This window comes from Sinocyclocheilus grahami, unplaced genomic scaffold (assembly GCF_001515645.1).
Source record: "Sinocyclocheilus grahami isolate Dianchi unplaced genomic scaffold, SAMN03320097.WGS_v1.1 scaffold395.1, whole genome shotgun sequence".
NCBI classification, from domain to species: domain Eukaryota; kingdom Metazoa; phylum Chordata; class Actinopteri; order Cypriniformes; family Cyprinidae; genus Sinocyclocheilus; species Sinocyclocheilus grahami.
Genome location: NW_015505574.1, coordinates 185,212 through 208,667, shown reverse-complemented (window position 1 = coordinate 208,667; position 23,456 = coordinate 185,212). Strand labels below are relative to the sequence as shown.

Below are 23,456 nucleotides of genomic sequence, written 5' to 3'. Positions count from 1 at the left end.
CACAAGAGGACGCCAACAACAAGCACATCCATGAATATAGACAAGCAAATATACAAGGGGTCATATGATGCGATTTAAATTTTTCCTTTCTCTTTGGAGTGTTACAAGCTCTTGGTGCATAAAGCAGATCTGTAAAGTTGCAAAGACTAAAGTCTCAAATCCAAAGAGACATTCTTTATAAAAGTTAAGAGTCAACCTCGCCTACATAAAACGGCTAATTCTAACACGCCCCCACATGTCTACGTCACTATGTGGGAAGATTTGCATAACGCCGCTCAAATGTTCACGCAAAGAAAGAAGGCGTAACTTTTATTCTCGCTGTAGTATTGTTGCTGCCGCAGACGCCATGTCGTGAAGATGCTGTGTGTTTCATTGTGAAAGCGAAACTACTTTTGGCGCTTTTCCACTGCGTGTTATGACTCGGCTCGGTACGGCTCAGTACGGCACGGCACGGTTCAGTACCGCTTTAGAGTGGGCGGGATTATTCACATGTCATTAACAGTTGCGCCGCCTCTACTTACACGACTCCTTAAAAAAAATAAATAAATAGACAAGGAAGAGTTTGTTAAAGCTTTCAGAAACTGTGAGCATGTTGTAGATCACACTGCAATACAGTCACAGAATAATTTTAAATATAATAATAATAGCTACACACCTGAAGTGCACCAATGGCTGCACTCTGGAACCTCAGATCAGTTTTGAAGTCCTGTGCGATCTCCCGAACCAAACGCTGAAATGGCAACTTGCGGATGAGCAACTCCGTTGACTTCTGATAACGACGAATCTCTCTCAGAGCAACAGTTCCAGGCCTGAAGTGGGGGAGGGGAGAAGGAAGAGAAAAAAAATAAAATAAAAAAAAAAGTGTATGATTTACCCGTTATCATAATCAACTTTATTTCTCCTGTATGTGCAAGGGTGCATCTCATCACAGCAGCATCTCAGACGCACCTGTATCTGTGGGGCTTCTTGACGCCACCAGTAGAGGGCGCGCTCTTCCTAGCGGCTTTAGTCGCCAGCTGTTTTCTTGGCGCTTTTCCTCCAGTTGATTTACGCGCGGTCTGCTTGGTACGAGCCATTGTTTCTCAGTCTCTGGAATTAAAAACAAAATACTTAAATATGGAATTATTCCCATTTTAATGGGGAAATCTAACAGACTTAAAATGGCGGAATCATCCGGGTCTTGCGGTTTGCTTTTACCACTTCCGCTCCAAAGCCGCATATACTCGTTTTCATTTATAAAGCTGTACAATGTAAAGTGCCTACAACGCGTTTTAAATTCTGAACTATATAAAACGGCTAAAACGCATGCGTAATTGGCCTTGAACACAGCCAAACAAGCATCCCATGCGTGTATTTGCACCAGACGCTACTCTGGGACACCAGCATCAAGCCTCCATCTGCAGCAGAGACGCTCCCCCTCAAATCCTGCATATTACACCCCATCCCACCACGGAACTCCCTTTCAACCAGAAATATAACGGTTGCATAACTTAGAAACGGCGGGAAATTGTGTGCAGAGGCACAAGGGAAAGTTATTTGAATGCAGCATTCGGCACAACACCGGCAACTCGACCTCTTCAAGTAAGTTAACGCTACAAGATGAACAAACCATTGTCCAAAATGGCGGGCAAAACCGTACGCTGACAAACCAGCAGGGCATTATCAGATGACACGTATTGCTTCAAAGCCCGCCGAAAACACACACATTTACCGTGTCTAAACCGCCACATGATGTTTAAATGAACTTTAAACCAAGAGCGTTTAAAACCTTAATCCAAGCTACAAATTAGCCAGCAAATGATTGATCAGGAAGCAGGAGAAAGCGACAATCCGATCAACTCTGAGAACGACGAATTGTTTTGTTTTAAATTAGCTCTAGTCCGACTCTCTAATGCCTAAATATCTACCAAATGAGTCAAAGCGGACTTACACAAACCTCGTTGGACCACGCTCTTCCCCCACGGAGTGTCTCGTATTTGAAAACATGAGGGCTGGGCTTCTATTTATATATTCCTGCGGATCGCCACTTAGACACGCCCACATGTTACGTCTTCGCATCTCATTGGCTTAACGTAACACAGCCTCCTCCTCTACGTTGTTTCGCTTTATTTATCTTTTAGAATATTTCTTGCGAGAGCGTAATACTTTTATTTTAAATATAAAGAATGTATTAGGCAAAACGGGTGCTGGTGTAAGATGCTTGGAGTACTTTATTTAGACATTGTCTTCCATCTCACATTTAGCGATTTGTTTACGTTTATTTTTTTTCACATAACTTAGAAAACAAAGATTATTTGTAATAGATAAAACGGGTGGTGGAGAAAGATAGACTTGAAGTAGACTACTTTAGATATTGTCTTCCATTTCACTTTAGGAACTTGTTTGTATGTTTTTCCCCCCTTACCTTCAAAAACATCCAAGATAGCGAACTGACATAGAATCAGCGTTGAATCGACGTCTGTTTGCTATCTGGGATACATTTAATTGCAACTCAAACCACAGAAAAAAAAATGTCTTGAACCCGAAAACAGTTACTACTATACGTGCGCTGCACTCTCGGAATAATAATAATAATTAAAAAAAAGAGTATATAAATAAATAAATGTCTATTTAAGCATTGTTTTATGTTTTTATTACATTGTTTTTTATATTTCTGAATAATGTTAACGAACACATTGCAGTCTAAACCAGTGTTTCCCAACCGGGGTGCCGTGTAAAAAATTCCTTTTTTAATATTTTTAAATTGCTAAAATGTTCAAATAAGCATCTATTATATAATATCCATTTCTGATGTCGCCAATAATTAGAGATGCACCGAAATTCCGGCTGCCGAAAATGAGTTCACCTCAGGTTTCACTTTCACTGGTGTGACCCTCTGCGTATCATCTGCTCTGTGTGTGTGTGTGTGTGTGTGTGTGTGTGTGTGTGTGTGCTCCGGTCAGTCGCTCCACTCGAATACCGTTCAAGCTCATCGGAACAGCAAAGTCCACTCAAACACTGAGCCGACAGGAAACATGGATGCAGTACAGTATTGTTTCTGTCTGCAATAGCCCCAATGTGTTGTAACATGGTGGGGTATATGGGCAACTCTGGTAATGCTGCCCTCTCATTCACTGATCTGCTATCCGCTATGTTATGCTCACGTGTTCTGATAATAATAGCTTTCTAGGACTAAACATTACTTGGATAATTGGTTAAAAAAAACGAAACCTCTTAATAGCCCTACTGTTAGACCTGAAAAACTAAAAAGCAATTTATTTCATTTGTAGGCATGTCGTTATTTTTTATTTGTGCTATCATTATTAATTTCTTTATTTGTTCTTATTTTAATACTGACTGCTTACTTGTCATTTTTTATTCAGTTCAAAGTTTGAAATCAAGCTATCTCGTGCTACTGCAACGAAATTAACCCACTGTAAAATAAAAAAACACCGAGTGGGCAAAAATGTGTGAGATAGTTTAAGTTATAATGGTAATTAAACAATGTTTACATATGAATAAAAGCCTACATTAAAATCTGTCAAATAAATTGGTCTCCTCATTAGAAATTAGCCTACTGATTGCCTCCATGGACAACATTTTTTATAATATTAAAAATATCTGACACACACACACACACACATATATATATATATATATATGACACATTCTGCATACTTTTCAAATTCAAATATTGTGACGAATTTAATTTTGTAGGGTGCCATAAGTTTGTTAAAATTTCCAAAGGGTGCCGTGACTAAAAAAAGGTTGGGAAACACTGGTCTAAATAGTCACTTGTGTTGTGTGAGGGATCGCTGCATATTATAGCAGTGCCGCTAAGTATGCAGCATGGCCATTGTCTTCTGTTTGTTTGTCCCGCCAGTTGCTCATATTGGCCTTGCAGCGGCGCGCGAGAGCATGAGTAGACGAGAGGGTCCCCGCGCACGCGCTATTATTGTTTTGACTGAAAATGCCGTCGGTTTCGAAAACGGTGGTGAGCGCTTCTCCTCAAACCGAGAAACCAACCCACTATACGTAAGTAGAGTACACATTAAACGGACGAAAATAAGTTTCAGCGGAACGCGATGACTGCTCGATATTCGACTGTCGGGTTTGTATTTGTAACGCGTGCTGCTTCCCCTGTGCGTTTTAAAATGGTGCTTTTCCTTTTGTAAATTCTTCCGAATACATGCGGCTCTCACATATTAATGTTAATGAAATCAACAATCTCGTCTGCTCTAAACGTTGCCCGTACAAAGCTTTAGCCGCTCTGCGTGCCTTTTAAAACTTAAGCTGCTGCTCTTCGCTTATTTGCTCAAAGGCTGCTTGTGTAAAAGCCTGAAGACATGTACATTGCACAGCAGCAAGACGAGCGAGTCGAGACGCTCGCTAGATGTAGCTAACAGGCTGGTTTGTTAGCTGCATCCGCCTCCTTCCTCGGCCCGTGTTTCTTACTCTACGCTCTTTTCCCGCCGTACGCACCGTTGGTTCGAATGGAACGTACGTCGAAGATTCTACGTAACTGTGTACGCTAATCGCGGAGTACTTGGCGTGAGCTTCTAATGTTGTATTGGAGAGCCTTGATAAATAGCTCACAGTTGATTTCTAAAACAATTAAACACATTCCGTTACCATTTAGATGTTTATAAACACTTAGAGTGAACATTGTATGTTTACAGTTGCTGAAAAGGGTGTTTACCACGTAAACTATTTATCTAGGGCTAGTTCTGTTGGGGAATGGTAACGTTAGCGTATTAGAAACTACGCAGTGTAAACAGCCACCGCAGCTCCAAACTTTGAACGAGGTTTCACATTGCTGCGTGTGATTCTGTCAATACTGCTTTGTTTATACATCACCCAAGTGAAGCTTTTGTCGCGGAGGTGGTTGATTATAAAGCTTTTCCCCATTTTAATTCTAGATATTTGAAGGAGTTCAGGACCGAGCAGTGCCCACTGTTTTTGCAGCACAAATGCACACAGCATAGACCCTTTACGTGTTTCCACTGGCATTTTCTAAATCAGCGAAGACGGAGACCCATACGAAGAAGAGACGGGACTTTTAATTACAGCCCAGATGTATATTGCACGAAGTATGATGAAACAACAGGAATATGTCCCGATGGAGACGAGTAAGTAACTGTTTTTTGTTTGATCGACACTGCAGTTGAGAAGTCATTTGTCATGTTTTCGCGCCAGTGCACGTAACGTAGTCTATTTTGCGTTTGGCAATTTTTGTGTTGCTTGAAACGAATATCGTTTTAGTAATTATAATATATATCACAAAACTACTCTTTTGGAAATGCCTGCGTTTTGTGAATCAGCTTTTTGTAGTTATCATGAGCACGCTGTAGTGTTTTTGTCTCGTCTTATTGTTCTGTGTAGCACACGCCCTCTTTATAAAGTATGTCGTTTAGCAGACTGCTGCCTTGTAAATTCACTATAGTGTTTACTTTGTTAATGTTTTACTCCCTCGTGAGGTATATGGCTTTCTCCTGTAATCTTTTTGCTGTTCACGGTGTTGTGTTTCGCTCGGTGTGTGTGTGCATTTCTCGAGTTTCACTTCCACTTTTGCCTGATGACTCGTCTCTCAGTTCCCAGTTTGCCCTGTGTGTAGCAGAAATGTGTATCTCTTCGGTTTGGAAAAAAAGGTCAGAAGGCTGATGGTGGAGAGTCATGTTTGTTGCCTTCCTTGTGTATTGCGCTTAGAGAGCCTAAAGACACGCCCCCTGTTCTCTGCCTTCTGATTGGCTCTCCTGTGCACGTACACTTTTCTGATTGGCTCACTGCTGTTACAACGTTTACGAGCCCCTCGCTTCATAAAAGCTCATGTGTTTACAAAGCACGTTATAGTTCGGAGGATAGTCCGGAGAACTCAGTCATGTCCAATCATGTCCCAGTTTAGTCCAGTTGTTTATTCTGTTCTCTGTTAATTCGTTTGACAATCAGTGAAAGCACTGTGCTCAAGTTAGAAGTTAATGCTTGATTGATCCCAATACCAAAGGTTGTTTAAATATGTGCTGTTTGTTTGTAGTTTAGCTTATGTTAGTTTCTTAGTCATTAAATCGTATTTAAACAGCTAGTTTTGCTGGAATTGTGCAACAGCAGAGTTCAAAGGCTCTATAAATGGATCATAATTACTGTAGTGTCCACCTGACATAACTGTTAGTCAGGTGCCATATGTGGATTCTTTCCAAGTCCTTCCCATAAGATTGTTTTGGCGCTCCAGCCATAAATAGTGGCATGGCAACTTTGTTTTGATTTTGGGAATGCTGTAGTATGATGTCAGTCAGGTGATATTTCTGAGAGATTGACATATTATCCTGTGACTCATCAGGTCAACATTTTGATTGTATATAGATTATATCTGCAATTTACTTAAACAACTTTTTTTGTTTACTAATGATTGTACAACACTAGTCATTGTATAATGTGTTTTTATTATTGATTCACAATATATGGGTAGACTAGATAATGTAGATTATCTGCCAATATGAGGAATTAAAAACTAATAAATAATGGCATTGTTCAATATTTAATTGTGGATGCTTGTTTCAGCGTATTTTTATATTATGTTTTATATAATTTTACACCTATTTATTAATAGAGGACCCACGGATATTATGATTTTTCTCATCTCATTCATATATCCATATATTTCATACTTTACATAACAGTGCAGTGATGTTTACAACTTTTGCATTATAACATCTATATGACATAAAAAAAACAGTTTATTTTAGTAAGGCAAGGCAAGTTTATTTATATAGCACATTTCATACACAATGGTAATTCAAAGTGCTTTACATAAAAGAAAAGAAAAAAATCACAACAATAAAACAAGGAATTTAAAAACTTAGAAAATGATTTAAAAAATTTTTTTAAGAGGTTTAAAATGAATTTAAGAAAACAAATATACATAAAATACAGTGCAATCAGTTCGGACATCGCACAGTGCTCATTCAATAAATGCACAGCTAAACAGATGAGTTTTGAGTCTGCATTTAAATGTGACTAATGTTTTAGCACATCTGATCTCTTCTGGAAGCTGATTCCAACTGCGGGCGGCATAATAACTAAAAGCAGACTCCCTTTGTTTTGTGTGAACTCTTGGTATTTCTAACTGACTCGATCCTAATGATCTGAGTGGTCTGTTAGGTTTATATTCAGTGAACATATTTGCTATGTATTTAGGTCCTAGGCCATTGAGTGATTTATAAACGAGTAAAAGTACTTTAAAATCAATCCTAAATGTAACTGGAAGCCAGTGTAAGGACCTGAGGACTGGTGTAATATGCTCAGATTTTCTGGTTCTAGTCAGAATTCTGGCAGCAGCGTTAGACAAAATATATTTCTTTATTTTCTTTACCTACACCTGAACTGAAGGATACTGGATTATTATTATTGTTTTGGATAAAAGCATCTGCTAAATCAGTGTTTCTCACCCTAGTGGTCCTTGACGTAAGGCCAGGGGGTCCGTATAAAGTATGAATTTTTGTATACATTTAGTATATTTTAACATGACATGTTCCCATGAAAGAAAAATCCAATATAGCTGATGATATGGCCAAATACTGGACAAGTCAACTAACTTGAATTATACTTGACTGCATTTGGTCCTCACAAAGGATACATAGATGAGTCAATTTTGTTCTGGGGGTCCTTGAGGATGGTTCTGAATTGGACTGGGGTCCGGTACGCCAAAAGGTTGAGATTCACGGTGCTAAATGACTAAATGTAAATGTTTTTATTATAATATAACTCTTAATGGTTTGTCCTGCAGCTCTGCCGAGTCTCCCCGACAATGTATGTCACATAGTTTCAGCATAGGCACAGATCACACGAGCATTCATCCAGTAGCAGCCGTCCTGTGGTGACATCACTGATGTTGCCATAGTTACTGTTGCTACCCGAACAAGATGCAGTTGCTATATTTGAGAAGATTATTGGGTATGTGGCATTTTCAGTATAAATCTGCTCTCTTCCAGGGAGCTGTTCGGATTGTCACAGCCCCGTTTTCCGTGTGCCTTAAATCCTTTCTTAAAAAACAAACATATATTTCTTCTTCTAAATGCCTGTTTCTCTTAATCTCATCGTTTGTATTATGGTATCATGTATCAGCATGCATAATTCGTATTGCACTCAGTTTCAATCAAGTTTAAATATACATTTTGAACGTAAAAGTGCAGTTACCTGAAAATGATTTATTTCGTTATTATTTAGACTCTTGTGCTGTGGCTTATAACACCAAGCATGCACTAATAATATTTAATTATTTCATAGAGACGTTACTCTCCTTTACACTACGTATGTATACTGTCTGCCAATATATCTTACAAAATAACTTCCAGCTGGGAAGTATTTCACAAGTGTTTGACTGTTTTAAAGTTGTGAAAGCTCCGCATTTGCCATGATATTGATGCTTGTTGCCCTTGATGTCTTTTTATGTCTTTTATTTTATTTTACATGCTATATTTAACAGTAGTGGCCAGAACTGTATTCGTATATTTGTTGATGTATTTTTAACATATGTTTGCCAGATTACTTCGTTTGCACGTTGTTTGTGGAAATAATACATGAAGCACTATTTATAGTGTATTATGCTAGGAATAAAATGAGTTCTTGGACAGCAATGTTGATGATCTGTTTTAGCATAAAGAAATCAAAAAGTTTGTTGTCTGCTTGTATATCACACTGTCATTCAGTCATATTGTGTTATATTAGAAATAGCTGTCAGACAGGTTAGTGCAGCTCTAACTTCCAATACGATTGTTATTTTGTGACAACAAAAAGCAATAGTGTGTTTGTGTCCAACGTCTTTTTTTCTATTTTCTGTGGCTTCAGGCAGTGCAGACACAAGCCTCATGCCTCAGTATTTCGAGACAAAGCGTTCCAAAGAGAGCACTAATTGGGAAGGACTTTGTTGTTTTACATTCATTTTTAGTTCTTTGCATTACTTTCACTTTGTTGTTCACAGAGAAATGCACTGATCTTTACATGTTCGTGAAATATTTAGTCATTTATTTTCAATGAACACATCAAAATGTATTCCTTTCATTGAGCATGTTTACTGATGAGCAACACTGGTGCTTTTCTCTTTGCAGTTGCCCTTATTTACACCGGACCACCGGTGACACAGAGCGCAAGTACCATTTACGCTACTACAAGACCGGCACCTGCATCCATGAGACAGATGCTCGTGGGCATTGTGTGAAGAACGGCCTCCACTGCGCCTTCGCTCACGGACCACACGACATACGGCCGCCAGTTTATGACATAAGGTAGTGTTTTTTACTCTCTCACGAATGCATGTTGAATTAGTGTGATTAATCTAAAATGGTCACATTAACAATATATTAACTATGAATTTTGCCTCAATAAACTCCTAATTTGCTGCTTATTAATAGTTAGTAATGTAGTTGTTAAATTTAGGCATTGGGTTGGATTAAGGATATAGAATATTATGCAGAATATGTGCTTTATAAGCACAAAAAAAAGCTAATATGTTAATAATAGGTATGCTAATAAGCAACTAGTTAATAGTTGAAAATTGGTCCATATACTAAAATGTTACCTAAAAACTATATGCAAACAATCATGCCCCTGACCCATGCATTAATGAGGAATATTCCTGCAGTCAAAGCAAGTCCACTATCAGTGCAGCTACTATAGGAAACGCACTAAATTTTATTTACTGAGAGCAGGCAACCTAAAAATTTTTTTAAATCATTACCATAAAATACACTACCACTCAAAAGATTGGGGTCAGTATGATTTTTAAGAGATTAATGCTTTTATTTATCAGGGATGCATTGAGTTACAATGTTATAATGTTACAATGCTTAGATTTATAGGAACATTTATAATGTTACTGCTTGAAATATTAAGCATGTTCAACATTGCTAATAATCAGAAATGTTTCTCAAGCAGCAAATCAGAATATTAGAATGATTTCTGAAGAATCATGTGACACTGAAGACTGGAGTAATGATGCTGAAAATACAGCCTTGCCATCACAGAAATTTACGTTTTAAAATTGATTACGATAGAAAACAGCAATATGACTTTTTTTTTTTAAATTTTTGGTCAAATAAATTCTAGGTGACCTTAAGAGACGAAAAAAAACCATTAACAATTCTTATCAAGTGGTTACTGAACGGTAGTGTAGTTACAGTTTTGAATCATTTAATATACATCGTTGAGAGGACTATTTGCATTTCTTCGAGTACAAGGGAAACTTACACTAAAGGGCATTAGTCGGAAAAGGAAGTTCTTTGGCTTGTGGCACTCAAATTCCTGTTTTTCAAAGATGGGGGAAATTCTGCCAGGATTCCCAACCCCCAACTAGAGTAAAAACGGTGAATTCCAAAACAACAGCAGTTTGCGCTAGTTATTATTTTGTTATGTTCGTTGCTTTCAGTTGCAAAATGCTTTTGTGGCTGCTCAAGTTTTCAGCTGATTAGCACCATAGGTTTTTACATATGTATTCAGTTCATAAGAGTGCTTATTAGAGGGTGCTTAACCTCATTTGCAAATATATACCGTATTTGTTGTTTTACTAACGACATCAATTATGCCTGCATTGACGAGCAGTCTGCACAACACAGCCGCGAACGGTTTGATTCTGGACTGGAAATGTGGTTTACCAGAGATTAAATAAGAAATATTCCATCTCAGCAGTTGCCTAGCAACGTGTATGTGGAAATAGCCGTTACATCAAGAGCCGTTACATTTTTTCTTCTTTTTTTTTTTCTGTACATCTGCCGTTCGGAGTTGGTGTTGGTCCTGTTGCATGGGTGGGCTGACTTGCATAATTATGTTCACAGAGAGATCCAGGCACAGGAAGCTCTGCAGAATGGCCAGTTGGGATCTGGGGAGGGAATTCCTGACCTGCAGCCGGGTGTGCTGGCCAGCCAGGCCATGATTGAGAAGACCCTGAATGAGGACCCACGCTGGCAAGGTGACACAAACTCTTCCCATACTAATGCAAGACCAGTATAAGAGACATAAAAAGAGGTTGATCAAGACTTCAGTAGTAACGGTTACAAAAATGACAATCAGGTCAACTTATCTTCAGTTTCTGTTCCCCTTTTCTGCAGACACCAATTTTGTTTTGGCCAACTATAAAACTGAGCAGTGCACCAAGCCTCCACGTCTATGCAGGCAGGGCTACGCCTGTCCCCACTATCACAACAGCAGAGATAGGAGAAGAAATCCCAGAAAGTTCAAATACAGGTGAGATGGAAACACTTCAGATTGCAAATATTCCCAAATAAAGCAGAAGTCGACTCACTGTGACACCTAAAACACATTTGGGAAGTGGAAGTGATGTTATGTGGGGAATATTTATTATTTTAAGACTTCAGATGCAAAAACCTCTAAGTCTTGAGATTTTTTTCCTTTAAATGAGCATTTTTATCAGTCTTCTTTGTTTAGGTTCAGTAATTTCACTTTAATGGCAAAGAAAAGATTATTAGTCAGTTATCGAATTTCTTATTTTCAAAAATGTCCAATGTTATTTTCATAGGAGCCTGATAAAAATGCTCATGTAAATGGACTTATTGCATCTGAAGTCTTCATTTGTAGATATTTTGTGTGCTTATTATTTGTTATATTGGCTGGTCACATCCAAAAAGAAAAGAATGTTGGTTTCATTTCAGTGCATCACTATTTTATTTTAAACCTAAAACTCAATCCCTGCTGTTGGATGTCTTGGCAGGTCGACGCCCTGCCCGAGTGTAAAGCATGGCGATGAATGGGGCGAGCCCTCCAAGTGTGAGAGTGGGGACAGCTGTCAGTACTGCCACTCTCGCACCGAGCAACAGTTCCACCCAGAGGTGAGACAGACACACCTTTACAACACTGAACTTGAGTGATTGACTTATAATTTATTTGATTTACTTTTATTGTCATCATCTCACCAACTTCTGTCATTGTTTCAAGATTTACAAATCAACAAAATGCAACGACATGAGGCAAACTGGATACTGTCCAAGGGGTCCATTCTGTGCTTTTGCACATGTGGAAAGTAAGCATGTTTATAATGATGATTGATTGCAATGTGTTGAAGTTAAATACCTGCAGTGCAGTGATTTCATTGAGTTCATGTATGACTATAAGATTATTCAAAATGAAACCCTAATCACGATATGGCAGTTTACCAAAATGCAAAGGCTGTGATTGAATTAAATAAATATATGCACTGCAGGTTTCAGAGTGAACCACAGCACTTGTTCTTTTTCATGCGAACAGCTCATAATCTGGTGTTTTACGTGTCTGGCAGCGGCTTGATTCACAGTAAATGCTGCTCTACACAAACTCATCTGCTCATCTCAAACTCATCTGCTCTTAGTTTTCTTTGCTTGTAACGTGCATTTGGGAGCGCAACATGAGCCAACCATCTTCCTAAACTTGTAATGAGAAGCTCTTATAAACTGGATGTTATCAGCAAAAGAGAAGCTCCCTGTGGTTGTCTGCAAAAATAAAACCTTGGTGGTTTAACTTTTTTAAATGAAACACATTAAGACGACCATAAGTATTTGAATGGTAATGAAATTTAGCAGTTTTTAGAATCAAACTGTAAAATAAAATAATTATTATTATAAATTAGGGAGGCACCGATATGAACATTTTGGCCGATGCTGATAACAATAATTATTTATATTCGATAGCCGATAACCAACATATTGGCCGATAAATCTAAATCCAAAGTTTTACGTAATTAAAAGCCATGTCCTTCAACATAAATCAATCATATACCCTAACCCTAAGTTTTAAAATTAATTTTACACTCCTATGACCATCTTTCTTTTTTATCAAAAAAAAAAAAAAAACCTTACAAAAAATAATAATAAAAAATTGGTTAAATAATGCAAACAAGTAATTGGATGACATATGTTTGAACCAAAATGCATGTGCCATGGATAAGTAAAATGGCATAGCCTCTGCATGGACAATAATTACATTATTTTTTATTAAACCATATTGTGGAAAAATAATAATGGTTACAAAAGCCAACCTGGAGCTTCTTTTTTTTTTTAAAGTCTCCTTTAAATATCAAATCACAATTTGATTCCCCTCATCAAATCGTGCACCCCAAAGTTCATGACTCTAATTACTATTTATGTGTGTGTGTGTGTGTGTCTGTGTGTGAAGGAATTCCTTCCACAGAGGAGACCATGAGCACGTTGCTCACAGCAATGCAGTCGGGTTCTCAGTCCAAGCTGGGCTCTCCACAATATCCAGAGTGTCCAGTCAGCGAGTGGAGCGGGAACACGATTTCCATCACCAGCAGCGGCAGTAACAACGGCCAGACAGGAAGCGTATGTTTGCATTCACCTTCACACACCTGTCCATCATCTGTCTTACATCTGGGGTAGAGAAATGTCCTTAATTTAGGAAGCAGTTAATTGTTCTGTTGTTAGAGCTACTGTTTTTCTCTTCATTTCTGCAGTGTTTCATTTTATTGACTTTGGCTGGCTTTGCATTCTTTTCTGCTTATTGCAGTCTGTGTTGAAAAGGGAGACTAACTCAAATTCAAATCAGGCCTTTATACTCAGATCCTTCTTGATTGACATTATACCAAACATTTTCTTCTCTGTTATTGTGCGCTAAATCCTCTCACGTTTGGATCTACCTAATCAACAAAGAAAAATCACCTATTTGGCTCCAAAACCAAATTTTTTAGCTGATTTGTGCTTTTCTTCTTCAGGTTTCATGCACTAATAGTCCAACTGTAACACCAGGCTCAGGGAGCAACAGTTCTTTGTCCCCAATCGGACCCATCAGCAGGCCAAAATGCTTTACTAATGGTAGCTTTTGTTCAGATTCCACCACGTCCAGTGTTTCCTCTCCGACGTCTAACTATCCCAAAGCTCCGGGTTTTGAACGGGAGGATCAGGTACACATGGTCGTTATCTCTAGCCCTTACTAAAGGGACCTCCTGCAGGACTGCAGGCCTGACACACACTGCAAGCTTTCACTTTGATTTCTTTGCCTTTGGGTCATTTCATTTGTACTCACCACTTTTCGCTTGTGTGTTTTTAGTGGTTTGTTGCCAAATGGAAGCTACTTGTCTTTAGTTGTCAATACTCTGCTGTTGTTGTTGTTGAAAAGCTTCACTTCAGTCTTTGAGATTGAGGGTGTGGCAACAGTGTCTGCTTTGAAATGCATTACACGTCAACTTTTTTGTTTATCATTCATGTGCTAAGTTCTGAAATAATTTTAATGTTGTAGTGATCGGAGAACAACACCCACATGACCACATCGTGGTAATCATAAAATATCAAAACGAAGCACGCTGTATGTTATACTGTCACAAACAACTTTAAAGGGCATCATACTTTTCTGAGCAGGTAGCAATTCCCAATATAATAGCAGCCCTGGTTGCCTTAACAACATCAGGTCACATGATAGGATGTATTATCTGATTTCAGGCAAAGAACCAGAAAAGCCTGTCTGGGGAAAATAATCAAAAGTTAATGGACCAAGACAAACAGGTAAAGCAACCTAGTCCTCACATTCACGCATTTTACAACCTTACAAGTAAGGATTGTATAAGGTATAAAGTGATTGGAGCATTGGATCGTGTTACATTTCATGGTTTCATCCTCATTTCCAAGAAATGAGGATGAAACCAACGTTACTTTTTTTTTTTTTTGAACATAGTGCCATAAAATATGTATGTATTTGCAGATGATTTTTGAAGTAACATTGTTCAAAAGTGTTATTGTAAACTAAAACAATTTTTTTCATTCATTGAAATGATCAAATAAAATATAAATATTAGATGAAAAACTTAAGGAAGATTTAAGGAAAGTTTTAAAGAAATATTGCCTTGGCAGCTAAGTAAACTAAATGAGTTTAAGTACTGTATTTTCTGGAAAGCCAGTCACACCTGACTATAAGGTGCACTGGGTCTGCATTCTTGAGATAAAAAATACAGATAAGTTGTACAAGGTTTTATTTATTTTTTATTATTACATTCAGACATAAATGTAAATGTAAATAAAACTAAACATTTACAAATATTATACATGCTATAAACATGTATTTTATTTACCCTCAGTCTACAACACATCCTTCAAATGTGACTGTATTCAGAACAGAACAGGAATGAAAAATATAAGAATAAAGCAAAAATAAATTATAGTGGCATTCATTATAAACCGCATGTCGTCAAGCATAAACAACATTATTTGATGCAATATTGTAGCTACTGGCGTGTGGGAAATGTGCTATACTAACAAAGTTGGGCTCACGTGCCTCTCTCATTTGACACAAATCCAAATGTGTGCACTTTGTGTATATTTTCTGTACTTGACATTAATTGCGTAATATTAGTCGCTTTGGAATATAACTTATATTCTGGAAAGTAGGGTACTAACATTACTGAAACTGAAATAAAAATAAAATGTCAAAAGCACAAATTGCTAAAACTTTAATATTAAAATAAAAATCGAAAAAGAAAAGCTAACTCAAAATATTAAAAAAGTACTACAATAGTATATTTAAATTATACTAAAATAACAGTGGAAAACACACATTCAAAAACGCATTCAAATTCATTAAATTATTATTTTGATATTTTTGGGGGCCATAGAGGCAGAAATGTCAACAGTTGGTCATACAACTGTCCTGAAATCATAATCAAGAAAAAAGTCTGTTATTAATTACTTAAGCAGATTTTTTTTGTCATTTCTTTCAAACATAAAATGGTAACAAACCTGCAACACAGTGCTCACTTGTTAATATTTGGAAAAACATTTTTAATTTATGCCTAAAGTTTTTCAAATCTTTATGAAAGTAACATAAATATGAACAGTTAATTTCTAAGATCTTGTCGCTTGAGTTTTAAACTAGATTTTCTAAAGTTTCCTCTTCTTCCTTATTGTGGATCTTATTATTTGGCATTGACTCGTGTCCCATTGCTTCCTTTCACAGGCTCATGGCAATGTGTTCTCAGTAGTGAACCCACTCGCGTCCAGCATAACATCAAGCATCACGTCCAGCTTAGCCTCCAGTATCGGATCTGACAGTTCGTCACCCACCACTTTATCAACCATGAATGCAAAAGCCACGCCTTTCTATCCAGGCAGCAATACTGTGGAGTCAGTAATAGGTAAGTCCTGCAGCACTTTCATCTTAGAGCCGTCCAGCTGAACGCTACATCCAAGAGTAAAAGTACATGAGACAGACTCAGCCCAGATAAGGCAGTGCAGTTAAATGCAGAGCGTTTAGTGAAGTGGAAGCTGTATTTGTGGCAATGCATTAGCCATAAGTCAGTGAGTCCACTAAAACTCACCAGCAGCAGCAGTGACTCAGCAGCACACAGCTAAATGGATGGTAAGTGCTTTTGCCTTCACGACTGCCTTTACGCAAATTTAACTTAAATGTATGACTATTGCCCAAAAGCAGCCTTTGGTGTATGGTTATTATAGACTGTGAGTGGATATGAATTGTATGCTGCAGGATGAATAACTGAATTATCAAGCCTTTTAATCACTGCAAGTTTTTCTTTTGAAGTTTAACAAAACATCAAGTCAGAAAGAGCTTTATTACCAAGTATGTTTACATGCACAAGGAATTTGACTTGACGACAGGAGCTTCCAGTGCAGAAGAAAATACATAATGCAAACATACATGATAGTGCAGACCGAGCCTGACCGATATGGGTTTTTTAGGGCCGATACCGATATTAGGGAGTAAAAAAAAAAGGTTGATACCGATATATCGGCCGATATTCTTTGTGTATATTATAGTACAGTACCAGTCCAAAGTTTGGACACTTTCCCATTCATGTGTCCAAACATTTGACTGGTACTATATATAGAATACAGAATATATATACATAAACACATTTTTTGCAATGATCACTCAAATGTGGTGATCAAACACTTATAATGACGTGACAGAGATATGTAAGGGCATTTAACAATTTAACAATAAACTTGCGATGAGTGCGATGCACAAAGTAACGGGGGTTTAGTTGTAACACACGTGGTTTGAATATTTATTTTACCATAGTAACATATATATATATATTAACAAAATATTTTAGTTTGTCTTGTATATTTTATTAATTCGATCAGATAAGATTTTAAGCTGTTATATGGTCAAGTTACAACGTGCCCCTCAGATGTTACAATGTGTTCCACCCACGGGGCATGTTGTCACATTTCACTTCCATTTTTTGAGGGTAAATAAAGAAAAACGTATACACTGTAATTATAAAATAAAGCGACATATTTGTACTAGACAAGTGTAAAATTACTGTAGATAAAAAAATATATGTATTCTGAACCCCATGTGGATTTACACAAACTGAGAAAGTCAAAAAGTGTTACTTTGTGCCCCGCTCTCCCCTACCTCTGTAAATAAATACAATATAAATTCACGTCTCGTGCACTTTAATGCCCTTTGAATGTAACGTTCCCTTGGAACTGGAATCATGGCGGAATTTCATGTGAAGTCCACTTCGCAGGGCACTTACGGTCGAATAAGACAACGTGTGAATGCTGCCTGAACAAGTCCTTACTGAAGTGAAAGTGTTGACTGGTGTCACTATCTCGCGAACGCGCCGGCGGATCTCCACCAAATTCGGGGGATCCCTTCAGCTCGAGCAGCCCTCTCGAACGCCACCCTCCGCGCGTCGGTAGCCCCCCGGGATCGCTAGATCGGTCGGCGCCGGACCGCAAATTTAACCTCCCGAACCCCGGGGGCTATCCACGCGGGGGTGGTCTCAATCGAAAGAGGGCCTCGAGACGTACACTCGATTCACGTTCGAGAGTGTTCCTTGGGCTGAAGAGATCCCCCGAATTTGTTGCGGATTCGCCGCGCCGTTACTGAGATATGGCCTTTCAAAGTTTAAATGGTTTTCCATTGACTTGAGCTTTAAAGTGTTTCATCCAGGTCGCCAGTAGCAAACAATGTAACGCGCTCTGCTTGACAAACTACGGTATTACACCATTTCAAGCATTTTATCTGCATTATATGTTCTGTAAAAAAATGTTCATATCGGCGACATATTCGCCGATACCGATATAACGGCGACAGGCTCATATCGGCCGATAATATCGGCAAAACAATATATCGGTCGGGCTCTAATACAAAGAAATAGCACAGTAGAGATGGACTATAACACTAATATAAGAAAAACAGAAAATTAAATAATGCACTATATACAGAAGTAGAAGTATAGAATTATTATTTTTTTTTTATCGTTTGAATGAATGAAAATGAATTAGGAGCTTTATGTAATATTGTCTCTTTAAGTAGCTTGTGTTTCATATCCACTTTGCAAAGATACTAAATCGCAGATGACTTTTCTCGCTCTTAGGATCTGCACTTGACATGAATTTTAGTGACATCAATGTTGCCTCCCTTGACAAAGAGCTAGAGGACCAAGACAACAATGGCCTTGGTTTAACAAGTAAGATTAATTGTTGTAGCTGTTGATTTCGGAGTGCGTTGTCTTGTATAGGATGCACTGCAGTTAATGTTCAAACTGTTTCTTCCCATAGGACAGAGGTTATTAGGAGGCTCTGCTCCAGTCAATATTCCTGGCTCTCTGGCTCGGTCTTCCTCTCTGCATTCCTCATCATCTCTCTCTGCCTCCCCGCTCAGCTCTCTGTCTCAATCCCTGTCCCAGTCTCTCCTCACTGGAATGGCCTCCCAGCAGAGCCAGCCACAGGCACCACCTGTTAAAACCGAGCACGGCCTTCTAGGAACATCCACGTCTACGCAGAACTCCTTAGGTGGGAATTATTTTCCCAAACTTCATATCACGATCGCAGTCTTGTCAATATTTGAGTTGATGTAATGATGTTTTGGCTTAGGTCTGAATGGCGGAGCAGGGGGAATATGGGACTTTATGAGTGGCAGCTTCTCTCCCAGCCCGTCTCCAGTGTTCAGCAGCCTTGCTTCCAGCACGGTCAGCTCCAGCAGTGCAGACATCGGCCGGCTCCTCCGAGAACTGGATGAAGCCAAGCGCAAGATAAAGCAATGGGAGGAGGCCTGGCACCAAGTCAAGCAGGTCAGATGTGCTGGCTTGCTTTTATGGGTCTTATGAGATGAGTGATGCTTAGAAGTCATTTAGTTTGGCCTGTAGGTCATCTCTGAGAGATTCATGCCTAGTTTTATTGTAGAAGACAGGCTGACACTTTGCTAATTGAAGCTGTTATTTTGCAGTGACACTTCAAGCTATAGAGCGCTGTGGTGATGAGGTGTTTTTGTAGGCATCACCCTGGTTCCCTCAACAAAAAGCCAATAGGATTTTTCCATTGGCTGTTGGACCATTGTGGAAATTAAGATTTGTGGCCAGCCGAAGTTAATGATTCTTACACGTTCTTCATCATGATAATCTTCACAAATGAACACAACTTCTATTAATTTTGTAGCCTTAATACAATTGCCAGACGTAAAAGGCTAAACGTTGACTATAAATGAACTACACTACGGTTGCATGACTTCAACATTACTACCACTTTGCCAAGTTTCTGAGTCCTTTTCTCTGAAAGTTTGAGTTAGAATAGGTTGCAAGGGTGTGATTATAAATGCAATGAGGCTGTGAAAGAGCACTTGTGAGTAGATGAGTTTACCTATTTGGTGTGATGACATTTAATGTCCCAGATAACTTCTGTTGTCCCATTTAGCCACCTGTTAGCAACTTAATTTTTAAAGAATTAGTTCACCCCCGAATTACAATTTCCTGAAAATTTACTCACCCCTATGTCATCCAAGATGTTAGTGTCTTTCTTTCTTAATTTCTTTAGTCGAAAATAAATTGAGGTTTTTGAGGAAAACATTTCAGGATTTTTCTCCATATAGTGGACTGGGGATCAACGGGTCCAAATTGCAGTTTCAATGCAGCATCAAAGAGCCCTACATGTTCCAAGCCGAGGAATGAGGGTCTTATTTAGCTAAACGATTGGTAATTATATTAAAAAATTCTATACTTTTTAACCACAATGGTTGTCTTGCACTAGCTCTTCTTCCACAATGTTACATAATCACGTTGGAAAGGTCACGTAGGCGGACATACCCGACCCAGTGTTTACAAAGCGAACATCCAAAGAAAGTCAAACGCCTTTTACAAAAAAAGTTAAAACAATGATGTCAGACGCTTTTGAAGTTGAAGGAGAAAATGAGATGGAGCTTTTCATCCTACCCTACCTTTTTAAGGGAAGTCGTGGCCTAATGGTTAGAGAGTCGGACTCGTACAAAGGTTGCGGGTTCGAGTCTCGTACCGGCAGGGATTGTAGGTGGGGGGAGTGAATGTACAGCGTTCTCTCCCACCTTCAATACCACGACTGAGGTGCCCTTGAGCAAGGCACCGAACCCCCAACTGCTCCCCGGGCGCCGCAGCATAAATGGCTGCCCACTGCTCTGGGTGTGTGTTCACGGTGTGTGTGTGCACTTTGGATGGGTTAAATGCAGAGCACTAATTCCTAGTATGGGTCACCATACTTGGCCACATGTCACGCCACTTAACCGAATTACACAGACGAAGAACTTAACCGTGCATGATATTTCCAACATGATTACGTAATGCATGAAGTTGTACAAGCTAGATTATGAAGTTGTGGATGCACAGAGCTAGTGCAAGACGAGCATTTGTGGTTAAAAAGTATATACATTTTTATTTTCTTTTTTAGAAAATGGCCGATCGTTTCGCTAGATAAGACCCTTATTCCTCTGCTAGGATCGTGTAGAGCCCTTTGAAGCTGCACTGAAACTGCAGTTTGGACCTTCAACCCATTGGCATTCAAGTCCACTGTATGGAGAAAAATCCTGCAATGTTTTCCTCAAAAACCTTCATTTCTTTTCGACTGAAGAAAGAAAGATATGTACATCTTGGATGACATGGGGGTAAGTAAATTATCAGGAAATTTTAATTAAGGAGTGAACTAATCCTTTAAAGACAAGCAAAAGCTTAACAAAATCACAAAGGGGTATTAGTGATGTATTTTATTTTGTGCTACAAAACGAGAAAATATTTCACATTTACCCACAAACCTTATTTCAGGCATTTAATTAAAAAAAACACCTCGACTTTAGGAAGAAAGAACAGGAAGTGCAAAAATGCTAACTCATTTCCAGATTTTGGTCTACAAAGATGGATCATCCCTGCAGCACTCTATTGTTCTTTAGCTTTGAAACCTGAAAAAAATGCCCAGAAGGTGTCAGTTTAGTTATTAACATCAGATGAAACGTCTTATTTAAACGTATCCCTCACAGGCCTGCGAAGCGTGGCAGAAAGATGCTCATGAAGCGAAGGAGCAAGCTAAATCGGCAGAGGCAGAGCGGCAGCTGGCGGAGCAGAAGCGGAAGGACACCGAGCGCAAGCTGAAGGAACTGCAGGGAGACTTTGACGTTTTGTGTCGCTCCCCCAACACGCCCCTCCTGCGCAGCTACGGTGAGCTGGACCAGCTCCCTCTGCCAAAGCTCCGCTCCGTCCAGAGCCAGCTGCGCTCTGACCTAGACCTCATAGACGGGGTAAGAAGGACCAGGTCCCAACACGCATACGTCACCATGTCACATTTACACACACTCTAAGTAGACCGTCACACTCTTCTCGTCAAGTAAGGGGAAGAGTAGGCAACGAGGTTTAACATCCACACGAGTCAGTCAGTCATGCATGACGCACTGCATTGAATCTGTCAAAGTGTGACTGATGTTAACTCTTCTCTTTCTCAACACAGGTAATATATCAGCTTCAGTCAAAGAAATGTATAGTTTGCCAAAAGCATGATCGTTCCATTGTCCTGCAGCCTTGCCAACATTATGTACTTTGTCAGAACTGTGCGTCTGGTAAAACGGAATGTCCTTACTGTAAGACGAAAATATTGAAGTGGTGATGTACAGCTATCCAAGGTACTATTTAATGATTTAGCCCTTTGAAGAACTACTAATACATATTATTATTATAATTATTATGCTTACGATTTCTAAATAGCATTTTTTTTTGTGTTTCAGTATTTCATATAGTGATTCAATTGATTAGTTCCATTAGAATCTAATAAGTGGTGTTTGACTGATACAAATCAAGTACTTAAATGCAATACCTGTTTTGTACAAGCTAGATTATCCATTTTCATAAAGCATTAAAAGATTTTCCCTTGGTTATTGCTTTTGGCATTTATAGTCGGTTGGCCCTGATTGGACTGTTAGCAACAAAATCATCGGCCCGACGCCATTATTGCTACTAGCTGTGTGAAGAGGATTCGTTTCTTGTTAAAAGCACTTTGTTGACTTGGAAATTTGTCTGGAAATTTTTCTTTTAGAAAATGTGCTTTAAGCTGCTTTGTAGTTTTTTGTTTTTTTTCCCCCTTAGATTTATATATTTTTTCCCCAAATACGCTAAAGTATGAATCTTTTGTGTGTACTGTGAAAAACATAATAGAATATTTCATTTTTCTTACTGTTAAATCATGGTATAGTGTATATATCTTGTTAGTTTTCATATAAAATAGTACTAAATAGTAGTTATTATTACCTTCATTGTTACTTAAATTTTTCAATCAAATAAGTGCAAACTTTGAATGCATTTTAGGCATAACCAGCAGCTGTAATATCAGTAAGGCACATACTGTATGCTAAGGCATTTAGTAAATGGATTTCTCCATCTTATAGTGACTATTTAGATATACATTATGTAGTTGTTAGATGAGCACATGTGTTCTGAATTCCTCAGCGACACAGTATTTATTTTTTATTTTTTGGACTTTAGCCTTTCAGATATGTTAGAACATATATCTGATTCCTGGCCACTCCCTCTTAAGTGCCTTGCCTCTGTGAAGAGTTTAGGATTGTAGTAGAAAACCCACAGCTTCCGCAAAGTATGTATTTTTTCAGTAGTACCGTATTATCGGAGCATTTAGCGGCCCAATTCAGTACTAAAGTATTTCCGAGAGACTTCACCCTGGTCGGTGCCTGAGCTCTGAGGTTCAGCTGAAGATTCGATCCTTTTCCTTCATTAACGATGGTGCTTTTTGGGTGCAGCTTCATTATCCTTAGAAATGTTGAATCATCCTTAATTTAAATGTGTAGGGACATTCAAATCAGGAAATGTGTGCGTTTCTTTGATTGCAAAAACTAAACTGGCTCAGTACATTTCTGTTTATTGAAATGTGTAGAATTGTACTGCTCTGTAGTGTTTACAGACAGAAATCATTGGTGTTTTTCGTATCCAAATTCGACAGTGTAATGTGCTTAGGTAATCTAATTGAAATGACCTGCTACTGTGTTATCTGAAACTTTTTTTTTTTTTCTTGTTCCTTTCATATTTACAGCAATGAGTTTGTGCGGTAAATTGTCAGGTACACAAAGGTGCAAGTTCTTTTTTTTTTCCTTTCGAATTTGGGATAAACAGTTTACTTTAAAAGGGATGGTTATTGAGGATCTTAATTGTCCAGACCCTCGTATTTTCTTTCAGCTTCACGAGGCAAAGACAGAGTGTGTGTGTGTGTGTGTGTGTGTGT

The 23,456-nt window shown here is 38.5% G+C and overlaps 2 protein-coding genes across 3 annotated transcripts; one reads left to right on the top strand and one right to left on the bottom strand.

The window, feature by feature from the left end:
• Positions 1–513: 513 nt before the first annotated feature.
• Positions 514–2,005, bottom strand: LOC107550302 (histone H3.3-like). The gene is made up of 4 exons (XM_016231570.1): positions 1,931–2,005; positions 949–1,089; positions 656–809; positions 514–528 (listed from the first exon to the last, which is right to left on the bottom strand). Exons 2-4 carry the CDS (start codon positions 1,074–1,076, stop codon positions 514–516), a joined length of 297 nt encoding a protein of 98 aa, XP_016087056.1. The 5' UTR covers positions 1,077–1,089; positions 1,931–2,005.
• A 1,848-nt stretch (positions 2,006–3,853) lies between these two features.
• LOC107550311 (putative E3 ubiquitin-protein ligase UNKL) lies at positions 3,854–23,450 on the top strand. 2 transcript variants are annotated; one of them, XM_016231579.1, is made up of 16 exons: positions 3,854–4,014; positions 4,899–5,108; positions 9,081–9,257; positions 10,803–10,936; positions 11,076–11,211; positions 11,696–11,813; positions 11,920–12,004; positions 13,132–13,298; positions 13,688–13,876; positions 14,412–14,474; positions 15,919–16,096; positions 18,314–18,406; positions 18,498–18,731; positions 18,813–19,009; positions 21,214–21,471; positions 21,678–23,450. In XM_016231579.1, exons 1-16 carry the CDS (start codon positions 3,950–3,952, stop codon positions 21,831–21,833), a joined length of 2,460 nt encoding a protein of 819 aa, XP_016087065.1. In that variant the 5' UTR covers positions 3,854–3,949; the 3' UTR covers positions 21,834–23,450. The 2 variants fall into 2 exon arrangements, with proteins under 2 accessions (XP_016087065.1, XP_016087066.1); XM_016231580.1 differs by lacking the exon at positions 13,688–13,876 and having other exon boundaries at positions 3,855–4,014.
• Positions 23,451–23,456: the final 6 nt, after the last annotated feature.